The following is an 18,451-nucleotide window of genomic DNA, read 5'->3' as shown; positions in this document are numbered from 1 at the left end:
TTTGTCCTGCTTTGTACTTCTTAATTAATCATCTTCATTTCTAAGCACTGCCAGCACCTGCACTTTCCGTTGGTCACTTTCCCTTCATCATTATAATAAGTAAATAGGAATGAAGAGAAGATTCTGAAAACTTATTTATGTTTTTTATATGGTTCAAGATTTCAATGAAGGGGGAACACATTTCACCAATAATACCGTAACATAAAAACCCACACAATTGCAGTTATCGGGATTATTGCGAATGCAATAAGATCGAGTTTACTACTTTTTTTATAATAGATTATGCTAACAGAAAAGCCCAATAAACTGGAAAGTGCAAATTGTTTTTATGGTAGTGACCAACAGAAATGTGTTTTAGAAAAATATCACAAAGGCATTCAAAATTGATTCTTATAACGGAACATATGATAAAGATGAAAGGGTAGCGCAACTTCCATTTAAAAATGACCTTTTATAGGGATAAATAGCTTAGTAATATAGAGAAATTTTCAGCTTCCAAGGACTTGGAACGAATTAAAAAAAAAAAAAAAGAAGGAAAAAAAAAAGTGTTATTTGGTTCACATGATATTTTCACGATTTTTTTAAGTTTGCACCGGCCGGAAAAAACTTATGTAAAGTCGAATTTGCGCAAGTCGATTATTACATAAAGTCAGGGAGTTCCTGTATGTTCCTATATATATAAGCTAAATTAAAATAGAACATTGCCAGTAGCATAGCAAACCAGTAGAGTAAATGTTAGCTTTTCCTATTATTTTTATTATTTATTTTAATATATAATTTTTATTTCTCTATTTAATTTTTGGATTAATTTGATCATATTTAAATGGGGGTAGCGTGATAATGTGCTAACGCTGCGTTTGTACCGCCATCTATAGCCTAATTTGTTTCTATATATTTTCAGTTCAACTATTGTTTTGTCAGTGGTTTGGTTTGGTCATGCGAGCACTAGGCTTTCTGTTTTATTATTTTTCGCTGCATAAGGACCACCACTATGCAAATCTATTGCATCGGCGGTTTGATCTTAGTACCATTCCGTCGTTGCATGGATTTGTTTAGCGTTCGAAATGCAGTGATTCCCTGACTATTATTGGCCTCGTGGTCCTCTCTCAAGATGGGGCATAATGATCAGTCTATTTTATTTTATTTTATTAATTTTCAGTTTATTTGGTCATGTAATGTTGTTAGTTTACACATAATTTGGAAACGGGTGCAATCAAGGGGGTGCCACTAAATTTCTTTTAATTGGCTTAATTTCTAAATTATTTTAGGAACGTTGCTTCAATACTACCCTTTTCTTCTTCATCCCCTCACCCCAATATTTTTCTGTTATTGTTATTTTATTTGGTTCAGTTCATTTTCACTCTACTGGTTTGCCATGCTACTGGCAATACTCTATTTTAATTTAGCTTATTATACGCAACATGTAGTGGATTGTGCTTTTTTGCTGCCACTGATGTTAGCTTTTCCTATTATTTTTCTTATTTATTTTTATTTCTCTATTTAATTTTTGGATTAATTTGATCACACACACACACACACACATATATATATATATATATATATATATATATATATAGAGAGAGAGAGAGAGAGAGAGAGAGAGAGAGAGAGAGAGAGAGAGAGAGAGAGAGAGAGAGAGAAGAGAGAGCGAGAGAGAGAGAGAGAGAGAGAGAGAGAGAGAGAATAGAGATTAGGCCAAGTGAAACGTGGGCAAAGAGAAAGTAATATGCAGCAGAAATTATATAATGCAAATATATAGCTGGAAAATATATTTGGAGTAACTAAATTCTGTAGACAGAAAGGGTGAAGATATTTGAAAAATAAGAATAGAATAGTCTAAAAATAAAATGATAATATAAATTTCATATAAGTGTTTGAGTAGAGGAGTGACAAGTCTAGTAGATGAAGAAGTAATAAAATGGCTGTTGAGGGTTCCAACATTTAAAATAAGAGTAAATATATGACAGCAAAAAATTTTTAGATTAACATGTAATTAGCAATATGAAATCCTTATACAGAAATGTTCGAAAGAGGCAACTGATATTCAAAGGGAAAAGCTATAAATGACCTATGAAATGAACAAAGGCCAATATTAATTGTCTGCAGCCCAAATGGTAGAGTTATTTTGCATCAAAATCTACGAAAGACTGTATAATGGAAGTTTGTAATAATAAATCCAATGGTGACAGAGTGGTGGCAATGGTGAATAAATTCAATGGTGGTCCAATGGTGAAATACAGTATAATGGTGACTGAAGAACATAACAGTAGAAATATTAGGTAATAACAAGTCATGAACACCATGAAATTCTTAGGTGAAAATGCTGGCAAGAGCAGACAGGTATTCAAAGGGAAGGATAGTAAATGCAATGTTGGAGACCATAAGATGATATATAAGCATTAGTTGTTGTTGTTATTTGGTTTTTAGGAGCATTAGCAACTGAAAGCCATATTGCTCCGGGGATATGCGGTGATGATTCCCTGACCTTTCAAAATCCTCCGTATTTGGTGGTCATGGGCTCGAACCCCGTTCTAATCAAGAAGCGTGTGCTACACACTGCTGCTCCTGCCCACCTGGCTACGGAGGAGCCATATAAGCATTAGTGTAAAATTAATAGATCCAAGATTAAATGGTGACGATAGTCACTTTAGAGAAGTACACAGTAGAATTCAATATAAAATACACGAAAATCCAAGATAGATACAAATTGTACCTAAACAAATTATATTTGCATCAGTACCTGAAAACATAATATAAATTGTCCATAAAACTCTTCAAAAGGACAGTAAATTATAATTATCATGTGATTTCATGAAGGATTTTGTCATTGAACATGTATTTGGGATTTTATTAAGGATCTTGTTAAACATATAAAGTAAAAGTTTATAGAAAGAGTGAAAAATTTAGTGAGTAAAGAAGCAGAGAGAGATCATTCCATGGGAAATCATGAAGTTATTACTCTCCAAGTAGTGGAAATAGCACCACATAATATTACTCTGTACAAATACTCATTAGAAACCTGGTCAAACTAAAGTATAACCAAATTTATGGTTGATATAATGAGCAACAATATTGTCTGTTTTTAATTAAGTTACTATAAAGTAGTCATAGGGCATTGGTGAACAATAAATGGCTACAGCACATGTTAGCAAGTTTGTTTGTTATTGTTGTTGTTTGTTTGTTATTTGGTTTTTAGGAGCATTAGCAACTAAGGCCATATTGCTCTGGGATATGCGGTGGTCATTCCCTGACCACTCTGCATCCTCCGTATTTGGTGGTGACGGGCTCGAACCCCGGTCTAATCAAGAAGCGTGCTGCTGCTCCTTCCCACCTGGCTACGGAGGCACCTCCATGTTAGCAAGTCTGATAATTTCAGTACATATAACATTTTTATGTACTTTGTTAGAAATAATATTGTTCCAATTAATTAGGTAAATGCTATTAAAGTTAAATTTATTTCTTTTATCAAATAAGTCTATACTATGCAGAAGAGAACTATTGCTGAGGGTAATATTAAGGTCAAGGAAATTGCCAGTATGATTAATTGTGTTCTCTTTATTCAATATAAATTCACTAAGGTATATTGCTTTAGCTATGGGTTCAAAATTTATACTTCAAACAAGAATGTCATCTACATATTGAAATGCTAAAAAGTTATGATTAGGGTTTCTTGTGGTGTGTGCATCTTCACAGAAGTGTAAGAATAAATTAAAAACTAAACTGGAAATTTGAGAAACCATGGGTACTCCAATGGTCTGTTTATATGCAATTTGCATTGGGACTACCTTGTCCATATTTTTGTGAAAGTTATACTGCTTTACCACCTATTTGATACCACTCAGTTTTATTCTTAAATTTGCTTTTCTTCCACAGGTATGAACAAGTATAGAAACACAGACTTTGATAATACATGATCAGGTGCAGTCCCCTGATGATATACCTGATTATGTATCAATATGAGTAGCAGCAGCACGGAAAGCTAGTTGCTGCAGATTTCAGGAACTGATAGGGGTCATGAAACAAGTAAATACATGGGCTGCGTTAGAGTCACAAAGAGTAAGAACAGTGCATGTATACTTGCATTTACACCAATGCATTTACACTAGAGCAGCAGATTTGCTTGAGTATAGTAAATAAATTTGATGAATTTGAAGTGTTGGTCAAGACACATCAAATGCAAATATTGTTGGGATATCAGAGATGAGTGTCACACAGATATTAGGAACGCAAAATTAGAATTTAGGGAGAGAATGTGTACAGAAAAGACAGACAGGATAGGAAGGGAGGAGGGGTTAGTTAAGAAACACAAAATCTAGGAAGTGCACCCAGTTGACATAAATGGACAGTACAATGTTGAGTTAGTTTTGTGTGACATATGCACTGGGAAAGTAAAAATGAGAGTAGAATTTTGTTGTAGGCCTAATGACTGTTATGAGTACAATGAACAATTATACAGAGAAACAGAGTGGCCCAGTAAATCTCAGAGTGTCTTATAATGGGAGATTTTAACTTCCCAGATATTGAGTGAAACTTGTGCGTTGGTCACCTGCACACTAGCAAGGCATTTGTGGATTTATTCAATGATGATTGTTTTATACAGCAGCAACATGTTAGAGAGGCAACCAGAGGAAGTAACACTCTTGATCTGATTATCACCAGTGATTATTCATGCATTAAGAATTTACAGATAAAGGAACCACTAGGTGGCAGTGATCACAGCATACCGATGTGGAATTTCCTTAAAGATGTATCTATAGTGGTCTCACAGATTTTAAATTCTATACAGTGGGACCAACTGATGATCTTACCAACAACAAATTCTAAATGGTAGACATTCAAGGCAGTAATCACGCAAGCTACTAAGCTTTTTGTTCCGACTAAGAAATACTGTTCAAAGGTATAGGTCCAAATGGATGTCAGATGAACTAATGAAACTCGTGGCAGAGAAGAAAAATGCATGGGATGCATATAAATTATCAGGGACACAGAACCTTATGGTAGATATAAGCTAGTCTGTAATCAAGTCACAAAGGAGGTTTAGGCAAGCGAAGGCAGATGAGAAATCTTTGGCAAAGGATGCAAAGATAAACAGCAAAGAGTGCTTTACTTATATAAAAGAAAAGGGATGAATCAGTTGTTGTTGTTTGGTTTTTATGAGCATTAGCAACTAAGGCCATATTGCTCTGGGGATATGCGGTGGTCATTCACCGACTTTTCCGCATCCTCCGTTTTTGGTGGTCACGGGCTCAAACCCCGGTCTAATCAAGAAGCGTATGCTACGCACTGCTACTCCTGCCCACCTGGCTACGGAGGTGCCATGGGATGAATCAGATTGATATCAATGGTTTGACTGTAGATGGGCATTCTCAGATAGCTGCCAAACTAAATGAGTATTTTGCATCTACATTCACATGAGGATTTATTCAAGGAGGAGAGGGCCAAATTTTTTATCAAACTCCAACAAGGAGTTAAATGATTTTTGTAATAACTGAGAGCAAAGTGGAGGAGAAATTGTTGAAGTTAAACATAAGAAAGGCACCTAGAGTGGATGGGATCTATCCAGTTATATTAAAGGAGGTGGCAAGGGAAGTAAGTAAACCCTTAGCCATAATTATGATGAGAGCATCCTTGGACTCGGGGGGAAGTCCCCACAGACTGAAGATGCGTAAATGTATCTCCAATTCACAAAGGGATCAAAGGGTAACACAAGTAATTTTTTTTTTTTTTACGAAAACCCCAAACACGAAAGGTATCAAAACCTATAGTACTTAGCACCGTGTGCATGGGTTGAAGGAGAAGTATGGGGGATGCCGGAAACTTTGCTCTAGAGACTAAACATGGGTTTCACCACTTAAGCCTCCAATAAGCAAAGTGGTGGTATTTCACCAGTTGATGAAATTCATCTACCACCTACAATTTATAGACCTGTTAGTGTGACTTCTGGTACAGAGAAAATAATGGAGTCCCTGGTTAAAGAAGCATAGCAGGACCATCTAGACAAGGCTGCAGTAATCATTCAGACACAGGGTTTGTTAAGGGGAAGTCTTGTCTGACTAATTTGACTGGATACTATGACGTGGTCACAAAGGAGCTAGATGCAAAAAATAATTTTGATATCATATACTTGGATTTCAGGAATGTTTTGACACTATTGAACATGGAAGACTACTGTATAAATTGCACCAGTATGGTATTAACTGAAAGTTGCTACAATGGATAAAAGAATGGTTGAGTGGGAGAAGATAGAGAGTGGAAATCAATGGACACAACTCTTCATGAACTAATATTATTAGTGGTGTCCCCAGGGTTCAGTGTGGGGCCCATTGTTGTTTTGTATATTTATCAATGATATTGATGAAGGTATATCAAGCTTAATGTCAAAGTTTGCAGATGATACAAAGGTTGGTAGGGCTGTCAATAACAGTAATGACAGTATGCTGCTACAACAGGAACTGGAAAAGATGGGCAGATGGGCTGAGAAGTGGCAACTGAAGTTTAACATTGACAAATGCAAAGTACTGCATATGGGTAGCAGTAACCGCGGAGTAACATACCAACTGGGTGGTGTCACTGTTCTCAGGGTAGTGAAGAATGAACGAGACTTTGCAGTAATTGCGCAGTAATGCGGTAATGACAAAACCCCATTACCGCAGGTAATTGCGGTAATGGGGTTTTGTCAACGATATACAGTAATAAGAGTAAGAACAGTGCATGTATACTTGCATTTACACTAGAGAGGTAACCGCGGAGTAACATACCAACTGGGTGGTGTTACTGTTCTCAGGGTAGTGAAGAATGAACGAGACTTTGCAGTAATTGCGCAGTCAGATATGAAGTTTTCTGAAAAGTGCAGACAGAGTGCCAGAGTAGGTCATGGGGTTTTGTTAACGATATACAGTAATAAGAGTAAGAACAGTGCACGTATACTTGCATTTACACCAATGCATTTACACTAGAGCAGCAGATTTGCTTGAGTATAGTAAATAAATTTGATGAATTTGAAGTGTTGGTCAAGACACATCAAATGCAAATATTGTTGGGATATCAGAGATGAGTGTCACACAGATATTAGGAATGCAAAATTAAAATTTAAGGAGAGAATATGTACAGAAAAGACAGACAGGATAGGAAGGAAGGAGGGGTTATGCTGTTAGTTAAGAAACACAAAATCTAAGGAAATGCACCCAAGTTGACATAAATGGACAGTACAATGTTGAGTTAGTTTTGTGTGACATATGCAATGGGAAAGTAAAAATGAGAGTAGAATTTTGTTGTAGGCCTAATGACTGTTATGAGTACAATGAACAATTATACAGAGAAATATAGTGGCCCAGTAAATCTCAGAGTGTCTTATAATGGGAGATTTTAACTTCCCAGATATTGAGGGAAACTTGTGCGTTGGTCACTTGCACACTAGCAAGGCATTTGTGGATTTATTCGATGATGATTGTTTTATACAGCAACAACATGTTAGAGAGGCAACCAGAGGAAGTAACACTCTTCCAGGATATACAGGAATTTTGCGAGCAGGGATAAGGAGGTGATTATTCCCTTGTATAAGGCAATGGTCAGGTCACACCTTGAGTACTGCATACAGGTCTGGAAGCTCCATTTTAGGAAGGATGTACAGTTGCTAGAACAAGTACAGAGAAGGGAAACAAGACTGGTGAAGGGAACAAATGGGTGATTTTACGAAGCAAGGCTTAAGTTCTGCAAGTGGCAGCATCTGGAGACTAGGCACTTGCTAGGTGATCTGATTGAAGTGTATAAGGCCTTGAATGGATTGAGCAGGCTCAATGCTGATAGGATTCTTCCTCTCACTCAGATTACAAACTTGAGGAGGCATAAACTGAAACTGAGGAAAGACAGCTGTCGAATGATATGCAGAAATCTGCCTTTAGCCAGCAGGTAGTTGATTGCTGGAACAAACTTCCATCTGTTGTTGTGGAAGGTTATAGCTTAAATAAATTCAAGGCAGACAAGCATTTCAATTGAATGGATAGGTGAAATGGAAAGCAGTTTTTTTTGGCTGATGCAGTATAAGCTTGCTTTCTTGTACTGTATTTCTCTACTATAGCTAATGCTAATATTTCCTTTTAGCTAACATTAGATTTTAATTTTATAATTGCTCTACTCCTTTCTTGGGACTTATAACCAAAATTGCCCACCCATATCTGATGCTGGCTTGTACTCCTTATATTAATTTAATAATTTTTTCTTTACAGTTCCCTTCTCTCTAATTGGCTATTCAATTTGGCCTTTAATTTTGCTTAATTCATTATATCATATAGGATATTCACATTCTTTCTCTCTTTCTAATTCCCACAACATCTCCAATTTCTGCTATCCTTCCCCTATTAGCTTTGGCATTTTGTGTAATTTATGAATCCACTTTGCACTTTTTAACAGACTTATTAATACACACACACTTCCCGATTAAAGTAAGGTTTGCGTTCCGCAGAACGCTACGAAAGTCAAATTTTACATAAGTCGGAATTTCCCTAAATAAGCATTTAGGGAAATTCCGCCATTGCTGTAGATGATGGTAGATGGCTCCCTGTCTTTAACTTCTCAACTATTAATGACATTCCCCATGAGTCAGTTCTTTCTCCCATTCTTTTCTTTCTGTATATTATTCTTTCTTCCACTGAGTGGAAATTCCACCCACAGTTTTGATGATGATAGCACACTACATTGAGGGTTTGAGAAACCCTACTATGCACAAACAGCTTCCACTTCTTGAATATACAACACTATTTCCTTAAATGCCAACCTTCTAGGTAATTCTCCAATGGGGCAAATAAAAATTTACTTCAATCCTTTTAAAACTCTGTCATGTCTTATTTCTATTGCTTGCATACTCATCTTTGATGACACTCAGATTTCTAGGCAAAATCACATATCTTCATTGAGGACAATGCTTGATTTCTAACCTCTCCTAGCATAAGCATATTACAAATATTGCTTCCTCTGTATTGAAAAGAGTTATCTCTTTCACTTTTGGTGTTACTTCTTCTCAATAGCTACCAAAACAAGAGCAGCCACATTATTTAATCACACATCTCTTACAAACTTTCTCCACTCTCTATCAGAGACATTCATGTTCTGCTAAATGCCTTTTCTATAGCTATTTTTATGGACACTGCTCCTCTGAACTGGCATCTATAATTTTATCTCTACCTTCCTTCACTGTCCAATACCAAATTCAAAGAACTAACTTTTCCACTTCCTCATTTATCCCTCTATGTCTGTTCTCTGGAGTAACAGACATAGAGGGATAAATCATATCCCTCATCAAGTGATGCTCCTTATTCTTATCCAGGAGTTCTTGCATCACTTAACCTTTTATTTAATGGCAAGTGTGACGAACATGGTTCCTAGAATAATGAGTTGATAAAATTATCCAGGAAAAACTTAAGGAGAGGAGTGATGGATTAATAATACATAAAGAATCATTATAAAATTGATTATATAAGCATTAAAATTTCACATACTTTCCACAATTTCTAATCCTTGTTGGGTATAAATCATCTCTTGTTTTTCCTTTACTCCTGAACAAAAAACCAAAGCTGCCCACCCCCACCCGAAACATAGCTAACATCCAGAATTTTGGATACATTTACACAGCTCAGTATAATGCTCAAAACATCTCCTAACTGCCTATGAGTGTTCCATTAAAATAAACAACTTTGGTTACAGAGAAATCACACAAGCTACATTAATGAAATGAGAAAAACAGGAACTGCCTTGAAAAAGTGACATATGAGAATGATGACTGCTTTAATTCCAACTTTGACTTACATTGAAGTTGGTAAGTTGTCCAGATATCATTCCTTTTGCTCTTATATTTATATGAGCTTGAACAAGTTTTACTTCTGAAGGTTTTAATCGAACCCGTAAATTGTATGTTCCTTCTGGTTCCATCTTTACACGAATCCCAGAAACTAGATTGTTCTCTTTTCCATCTATTATAAGCTACAGTAAAGAGCAAAATAAATATATAGTTGAAAATATCTGTATAGTAAATAACTATTTTAAAAAACATATGAATCAATAGGGATAAATAACTGTGACTATTTTAATTAAATTTCAATTAATATAATAATAATACAACTTTGTTACATAATTAACAAACTGCAATGCTTCAAACACGTAATTGTGTAACAGTTATTCAACAACTTGATTTCCAGAATTATTAATACTAATGCAAAATGATTCCACATTTTTTTTTTTTTTTCTGCACTTCTATTTTGTCTCTGTCTGTTTAAATTCCATTATTCCCTTCAACGAGGCCTATATAGCTGAGCGGGAGTGCATTAGCACATGCTCTGAGTAGACCGGAGTTCAAGCCCCTGGCTGCTAAATACAGTCAATCTGCCAATCCACCCTGAAGCAGCATGGCAGAGTATGGTCCATTTCCCCTCAACATCAATCATTGAGGAGGCTTCCATATTGCAATGGATTGATAATGGCTGCAGTTTACCTCCCCCCCCACATTTTATGATATTTTATTTTCATTTTACAATAAGACTGTTTATCTGGATCAGAAGGAATTTTCATGGCCAATTCACTGAATTCAAAGGCTCATCTTCCCATAAATTATGGTCAGCTTGAGCAAATACTGGTTTAAAAAGTCAGCTGAATAAACATGAATATATACTAACAAAAAAAAATTGACAAATATATACTGACAAAAAAAAATTAAGGGCAAAAAGAAAGCAAGCACTTGGACAACACAAATTAATGTTTTGTTTATAATTCTTTAAAATCAAACAGCTCTTGAAAGTTAAATATTTCTGTAATTGCAAAAATATCAAGTTACCTTAAATGCATCAGATCCCTTGATAAATATTTTCAGTCCTAAATGTTCAGTAGAAGAACTATTTCTGAGAACTGCATTCTTTACCCTGAATGAACAATATAAAAATCAAATGAAATCTGCTAAATTAACCTTTATTTTAAACACATCTTTGATAGTATATAACAGAGCTATGGTGCTCAATATGTTCTACATTGATATCAATATTTGTAGAAGAATAAGAGAAATTAATGGAAGTGTTCTACATATCAATAAATTTTTTGTACAACACTTCCATTTGATACTCTCCAGAAATTAAAATGAATAAAAGATTAACACAAAATGATTACAGTAAAAAATCAACTGAACACAATTCAAAAATTAACTAAAATTCAAAAAACAATTTTAAAAAATTAACAAAAAAATAAATTTAAATTAAATGTTAATTTTGAAAAATGATTTTCCTCCCTGAAGCAGACAATGCCTTTCGACCATGTGTCGTGATCACAGGAATGGAAATTAGAGTGTGTGAGCTTGAATCTTAAATACAGAAAGATTATTTGTCCTCATGCATGCACGTGAATCGGCACGATTATTTATCTTTGCGCATGTGTACAAAAGACCATTTAATTTCAATGGTTTCTGCAATTAATAGTTTCATATAATTGCGTTAGACACTAAGAATTTTGACCTCATTAAATAAAAATGCATGTTTTCGTTAATGCCATGAAAGGTCATATGCCATTATGGCCTTTCATGCAGTTTTACTGTTTTTAATATTTTCTCCACTATTGTTTTTAATATTTATTAAGGATACTGATGTAGGAATTTCAAGTGATTCACAACATTAAGTGGAATGTGTTACTTTAACAAAATTTAGATAAGCTAAGAAGCTACACTGAAAAAAGGCAACTGAAGCTTAACATTGATAAATGGTTAGTATTTGGTAGCAGTAATCCTAATGTGGTTATTTCGCCTCTTTTAAATAAATTATCCATGAGATGTAGGCAATTGAATTGGTTTCAGGTAAAACAGACTGAAACGAAGATAGCAAATGAATAATCCTATACAAGCTGTTGAAATATTTTATGTTTTTGCTATAAAAAAAACTATTCTTATTATTATAAAGTTTTTATCCATACTCTCTATATGCTTGTGTGGCAGCAACTGAGTGCCCATGGCAACAATTGAGTGCATTGTGAGCTGTTCAGAAAAATATTTGCAGGAAAGCCATGCATAATTTTTGTAGTAGAAAAGGAGCAATGAAAGACATTTAGAAAAGGGAGATAGATAGTTATTTGGTTTTTAGGAGCATTAGCAACTAAGGCCATATTGCTCCGGGAAATGCGGTGGTCATTCCCTGAACTTTCCGCATCCTCTGTATTTGGTGGTGATGAGTTCGAAGCCCGGTCTAATCAAGAAGCGTGTGCAACGCACTGCTGCTCCTTCCCACCAGGTTACGAAGGCACCAGAAAAGGGAGATAGAGCTATATATAGTGCTAAGAGATTATTAATCTGAATACTTTGAAAGTGACAGAAACTTTAAGGCCTTACCTATTCAAACTGTATTTTGTACAAGTTCATTATCTTACAATAATTATTTATATATTTTTTTATTTTCTTTATTTTTTTTTTTTTTTTGGCTGATGCTGTATAAGCTTGCTTTCTTGCATCATATGGCTCAACTAATGCTAATGCTAATATATTCTTATTTTTCTCAAAGAAACTGTGTTCTTGTCGTTTTTTTAATCAAAAGGAATTCAGTTTTGAACTTAGTTGGAAGTTGAAATTAACAGAAACATAATTTTGTGTTAAAAGCAAAAACTAATTCTTGTACACTGGGTGCCTAAACACACTGATAAGGACAATCATCTCTGAAACATTACCATTTGTGCACCCAACTGACAATAAGTAACAACGAACTTCTGTACTTGGAAAGCATTACTTATTCAAAGTGTAAGAATACACAACTTGTTTTCTACTTTTGTTGTTAAAAAGGATTTTACAATATGAGAATACAAATTTGTATATAGTAAAAATGCCTTTTTTTTTTGCAAATTCAGTTTTCTTCCATTGTGACCTTGGATATATATATATATATATGACACTTTTGCATTATATTAAATGTTTGCCCATTGCACAAACTCAGCTATAATGTGGCCTGTACCACACCTACATGCTCAACTTTCTTTTGCTAATAACTATCTTGTATCACATACTCGGTGCTCTCCTATGATCATTCCAAATCAGGGTACAAACTTATTTAATTACCTCTAAACAATATTCCTTACATCTTATTAAGAAATATTGCTCAAGGTTTAAGCCTAAATGGTTATCTAATGAACTAATGAGACTCGTAACAGAGAAGAAAAATGCATGGGATGCATATAAATTATCAAGCGACTCAGAAGCCTATGGCAGATATAAGGTAGCCTGTAATCAGGTCACAAAAGAGGTTAGGCAGGCAAAGGCAGATTACGAGAAATCCTTGGCAAAAGATGCTACGAAAAACAGTAAGGATTTCTTTACTTATATAAACTCTAAAGGAAGGGGATGAATTTGATTAGTCCACTTGACATTGATGGTTCGACTGTTAATGATCCTGCTCGGATAGCAAACAAACTGAATGAATATTTTGTATCTACATTCACACATAAGGAATTATTAAGGTTTGAAAATGGCAGAAGGTTATCAAATTGTAGCAGGATACTTAATGATTTTGTAATAACTGAAAGCAAAGTGGAGAAGAAATTGTTGAAGTTAAACATAAGAAAAGCATCTGGAGTGGATAGGATCTATTCAGCTATATTAAAGGAGGCGGCAAAGCAACTAAGAAAACCCTTAGCATAATTATGAGAGCATCCTTGGACTCAGGAGAGGTCCCCACGGACTGGAGATGTGCAAATGTATCCCTAATTCACAAAGGGAGATCGAAGGGTGGCACGACTAATTACGGACCAGTTAAACTTCTGTTTCGGGTAAAATAATGGAGTCACAGGTTAAAGATGCATTGCAGGATCATCTAGACAAGACTGCAGCAATAATTCAGACACAGTATGGGGTAGTTAAGGGAAAGTCTTATCTGACAAATTTGATAGGATATTATGATGTGGTTACAAAGGACCTGGATGCAAAAAAATAATTTTGATATTATATATTTGGATTTCAGGAAATCTTTTGGGCATGGAAGACTATTGTACAAATTGGAGCAGAATGGTATTAAGGGTAAGTTGCTACAATGGATAAAAGGAATGGTTAAGTGGGAGAAGACAGAGGATGGTAATCAATGGGTGCTGCTCTTCGTGGACTAATGTTATTAGTGGAGTCCCACAGGGTTCGGTGTTAGGTCCACTGTTGTTTTGTATATTTATCAATGATATTGATGAAGGTATATCAGGCTTAATGTCAAAGTTTGCAGATGATACAAAGGTTGGCAGGGTTGTTAATGACAGTAATGGCAGTGTGCTACTGCAACAGGATCTAGATAATTTGGGCAGATGGGCTAAGAAGTGGCAACTGAAGTTTAACCTTGACAAATGCAAAGTACTGCATATGGGTAGAAGTAACCCCAGAGAAATGTACCAACTGTGTGGTACTACACTTAAGGTGGTAGAAAATGAAAAAGACCTGGGAGTAATTGTGCAGTCAGATATGAAGTTTTCTGAGCAATGTAGACAGGCTGCCAGTGCAGGTCATGGGGTTTTGTCAATGATATATATAGGAATTTTGCTAGCAGGGAGAAAGAGGTGATTGTCCCTCTGTATAAGGCAATGGTCAGGGTCTTGAGTACTGCGTACAGGTCTGGAGGCCTCATTTTAGGAAAGATGTAGATTTACTTGAGCATGTACAGAGAAGGGCAACAAGATTGGGGAGGGGAATGAAGGGATCCTCTTACAAAGAGAGGCTTAAGTTCTGCAAATTGCAGTGGCTGGAGACTAGGCACCTGCGCGGTGATCTGATTGAGGTGTATAAGGCCTTGAATGGGTTGAGCACACTGAATTTTGATGGGATCCTTCCACTTGTTCAGATTACGAACCTAAGGGGGCATAATTTCAAATTAAGAAAAGACAGATGTAGAATAGATGTGCGAAAATTTGCCTTTAGCCGGCAGGTGGTTAATTGCTGGAACAAACTTCCATCTGTCGTAGTGGAAGTTGACAGGTTAAATAAATTTAAGGAGGAACTGGACAGGCATTTGGAGGGAATGGTGTGATTTTTTTTTTTTTTTTGGCTGATGCTGCATAAGCTCATACACTTGCTTTCTTGCATCACATGCCACTACTACTACTACTACTACTCTCATCAGGTAAGTTTTGATGAGAAATATTACTCCTTCACTTTCCTCCATTTCTGCTATGTTGTGTGAATTATTGTTGAACATTGGGTGTGAATTATTTACACATCATGAGAGATGCCAAAAGGTATGCAATTTCTAAACCATATAAATTTTAAAGCATCAGGCTACAAGCAATGTAACATAAAGAAGTGCAAAAGCACTTTAGGCATCATGTGGAGGATGTGCATTTGCTGCCTCTAATGATAGCTACATAGCCATATTTATTTATTTTTATTACTTTTGCCTAACTTTTACCTCACATATATATATATATATATATATATATATATATATATATTAAGTACTAGATATGATAGAAAAAATGTCAGTTAGGTAAAGCGGCAGCAGTTTTGGGTGAGATACAGTGCAATATGTGGATGCCATGTGCGTCAAACACCCAGGTAACGTACATATGCCAACGCCGGCACCATGGCAAAACCTAGAGATACAATATATAATATATGATAAAATATATAATTAAAAGGTGAGCGTAAAACAAAAGAAAAAACATAGAGCAAAAAGGTGAAAGCAGTAATGGAAGTAATATATGATAGAGCAAACTATAAGATAGAGCAAATGACTTATCAAATACATACTTGTTACCAGCATTTGGATCATATCTTATTGCTTCTAAATTCCTAACATAACCTACCAATAACGGCGTAATACCAGCTTTCGGCATATTATCATTACCTTTTTACCTTCCTACTTATATTCATACCTAGAGTTGCTGGCAGTTGACTACAGAAACAGATAGCTATGTTAATTATGGGATGATACATTGAGAGAGTTAGCCCTAGACAAAGTCCCTTTTAATGTATCTCATCATCATCATCAGCCATTTTCAATCCACTGCAGAATGAAGGCCTCTCCAGCAACTTTCCAGTTCCTTCTGTTTTGAGCACTGGCCATCCATTTACTACTCAAAAACTCATGAATTTCATCTATCCATCTCCGCCTTTGTCTTCCGGGTTTTCTTCTAGCTCCTCTTGGGTACCATTCTGTTATTTTCTTAGTCCATCTGTCATCATGTCTTCGAGCTATGTGTCCTGCCCAAGACCATTTTAGTTCTTTAGTTTTGATAAGAATGTCCTTTACTTGAGTTTGCTGCCTAATCCATGTGTTTCTCTTCTCATCTAACATTCTGATTCCCAATATAATTCGTTCCATTCTTCGCTGTGTAGTTCTTAGCTTCTCTTCCATTCTTTTGGTGAGTACCCAAGTTTCACTTCCATAAGTCATGATGGGGAGTATACATTGGTTCATTATTTTACGTTTCAGACAAACTGGGATATTGCTCTTCAGTATGTGACTATGTTTTCTGAATGCTATCCATCCAAAATTTATTCTTCTCTTGACTTCCAGCCATTTATCATTATTACAGCTAATAACTTGTCCCAGATAAGTATATGACCCCACCTTTTCAATTACTGCTCCTTCAATCATTATTTCCCTTTCCGTGGCATACTTGTTCATCATTACTTTTGTTTTAGCCATATTCATCTTTAGTCCAAAATCCTTACTAACTGTGCATAACTGATTAAGATTTTCCTCTAATTCTTGGGGATCGTGGCTTATGACCACAATGTCATCTGCAAATCGTAAATGGTTTAGGTACTCTCCGTTCACATTGACTCCTTTCTGCGACCAGTCTAATCTTCTGAAAGCTTCCTCAAGGGCAGCAGTAAACAGCTTCGGAGATATTGTGTTTCCTTGTCGAACTCCTTTCTCGATTTTAAATTTGCTACTGTCTTTGTCTAGTCTAATAAAGGATGTAGCACTCTCATATATTTTCTTCAAAATCATAATATATGGAGTATCTATGCCTTGTCTTTCCAGTGCCCGAAACATTGCCTTATGCTGTATGGAGTCAAATGCCTTTTCATAATCCACAAATGCCAGGCATAATGGTGTTTTACATTCATTTGCTTTCTCTATTAGCTGTGATATTACGTGAAGGTGATCCATAGTTGAGAATCCTGTCCTAAAGCCAGCTTGCTCTTTCGGTTGATTCTCATCAAGTATTCTTTCTAATCTGTTAGTAATGACCCTTGTGAACAACTTGTAGATATGGGATAACAAGCTAATTGGTCTATAATTTCCAATTTCTGATTTATCTCCTTTTTATGCAGCAAAACTATGATTGCATTATTCCACTGCTTAGGCATCACACCTTTTCTAATGCACTTTGTGAAGAGCCATGCCAGTTTTTGTGTTATGTGTCTTCCTCCCAATTTTAACAACTCTACAGTAACTTCATCTTCCCCCGGGACTTTCCGATTCTTCATTTTCTTCAATGCATTTTCTACCTCATCAGGAAGAATATCGGGTATGTCGTATGTGTTGCTACTTTGCAATCCATGTTCCCCACTGCTGGTATCATTCCCTCGCTCCTTGTATAATTCTCTATAGCAGTCTTCTGCTATTTGAATTATGCCTTCTCTGCTGTTTATAAGTACACCATCGCTATTCTTCAGTTTCAGTATGATTTGTCTTTCTGTATTACTGCTCATGGCTGCTGATTTAAATCCTTTGTTTTCCCTTAATGCTTGTTCTACTTTTCTTGTGTTAAATCTTCTTATGTCCTCTCTGAGTCTCTTTCTAATGGCTTTGCATAACTCAGTATACTCAATTTTCTCCCTGTCAGTGTTTTTCTTGCTCTTCATTTGTCGTCTTTGGTTCATCATGACAAGTGTTTCTTGACTAATTTTTTCTTCTTTGGATTTCTGTTTCCCTATAGGTTTCTTGGGGCTTTATCACTTTCAGGAAGATGTAATATTCCTCGTTGATATCTTGGTCCTGAGCAGTCTGCAGAAGCTCAAACTTGTTCTTAAGTTCCAGTACATACTGCTTTTTCTCCTCCTCTGTCATTTCAAAGCCCTTTGTATTATTTACTCGAGTCAGTTTTTTCCTTTCCTTTCCTACATGTATATCAAGTGTACATCTTACCATTCTGTGATCACTTCCAACATTTACCTTATTCAGGACGGTAACAATATACAATATATCAATTCACAATATATCTTCTGTTAGTGAGGATGAAGTCGATATCATTAGTTGTTAATCCATTTGGACTCTTCCATGTCCACTTTCTGTTCACCCGTTTCTTGAAAAAAGTGTTCATTACTGACAGTCCTTGAGATTCTGCAAATTCCACAAGTCTTTCACCTCTTTTATTTCTTTCACCAATTCCAAAATTTCCTATAGTTCCTCTTTCTGTGCAGTTTTGCCTTTTTCCAACCTTAGTATTTAAGTCCCCCATAATAATAGTGTAGTGGGTTTTCTGCTCATCTAGAAGACACTCAATTTCAGTGTAC

At 35.7% G+C, this 18,451-nt stretch overlaps 1 protein-coding gene across 1 annotated transcript in view; it reads right to left on the bottom strand.

Annotated features, from left to right (window-relative positions):
• The window catches only part of LOC150082918 (uncharacterized), a 186,485-nt gene that overhangs the window by 146,120 nt on the left and 21,914 nt on the right, over positions 1-18,451 (bottom strand). Inside the window, exons 2-3 of the mRNA XM_090378320.1 lie at positions 10,823-10,907; positions 9,802-9,975 (exon numbers count right to left, since the gene is read on the bottom strand). Coding sequence (XP_090234446.1) covers positions 9,802-9,975; positions 10,823-10,907 — 259 coding nt within the window. The remainder of the gene's footprint in view (positions 1-9,801; positions 9,976-10,822; positions 10,908-18,451) is intronic.

This window comes from Mastigoproctus giganteus, chromosome 7, assembly GCF_048544385.1.
Source record: "Mastigoproctus giganteus isolate SK-2022 chromosome 7, ASM4854438v1, whole genome shotgun sequence".
NCBI classification, from domain to species: domain Eukaryota; kingdom Metazoa; phylum Arthropoda; class Arachnida; order Uropygi; family Thelyphonidae; genus Mastigoproctus; species Mastigoproctus giganteus.
The sequence above is the reverse complement of the archived record's forward strand: the minus strand, read 5'-3'. Positions and strand labels throughout refer to the sequence as shown.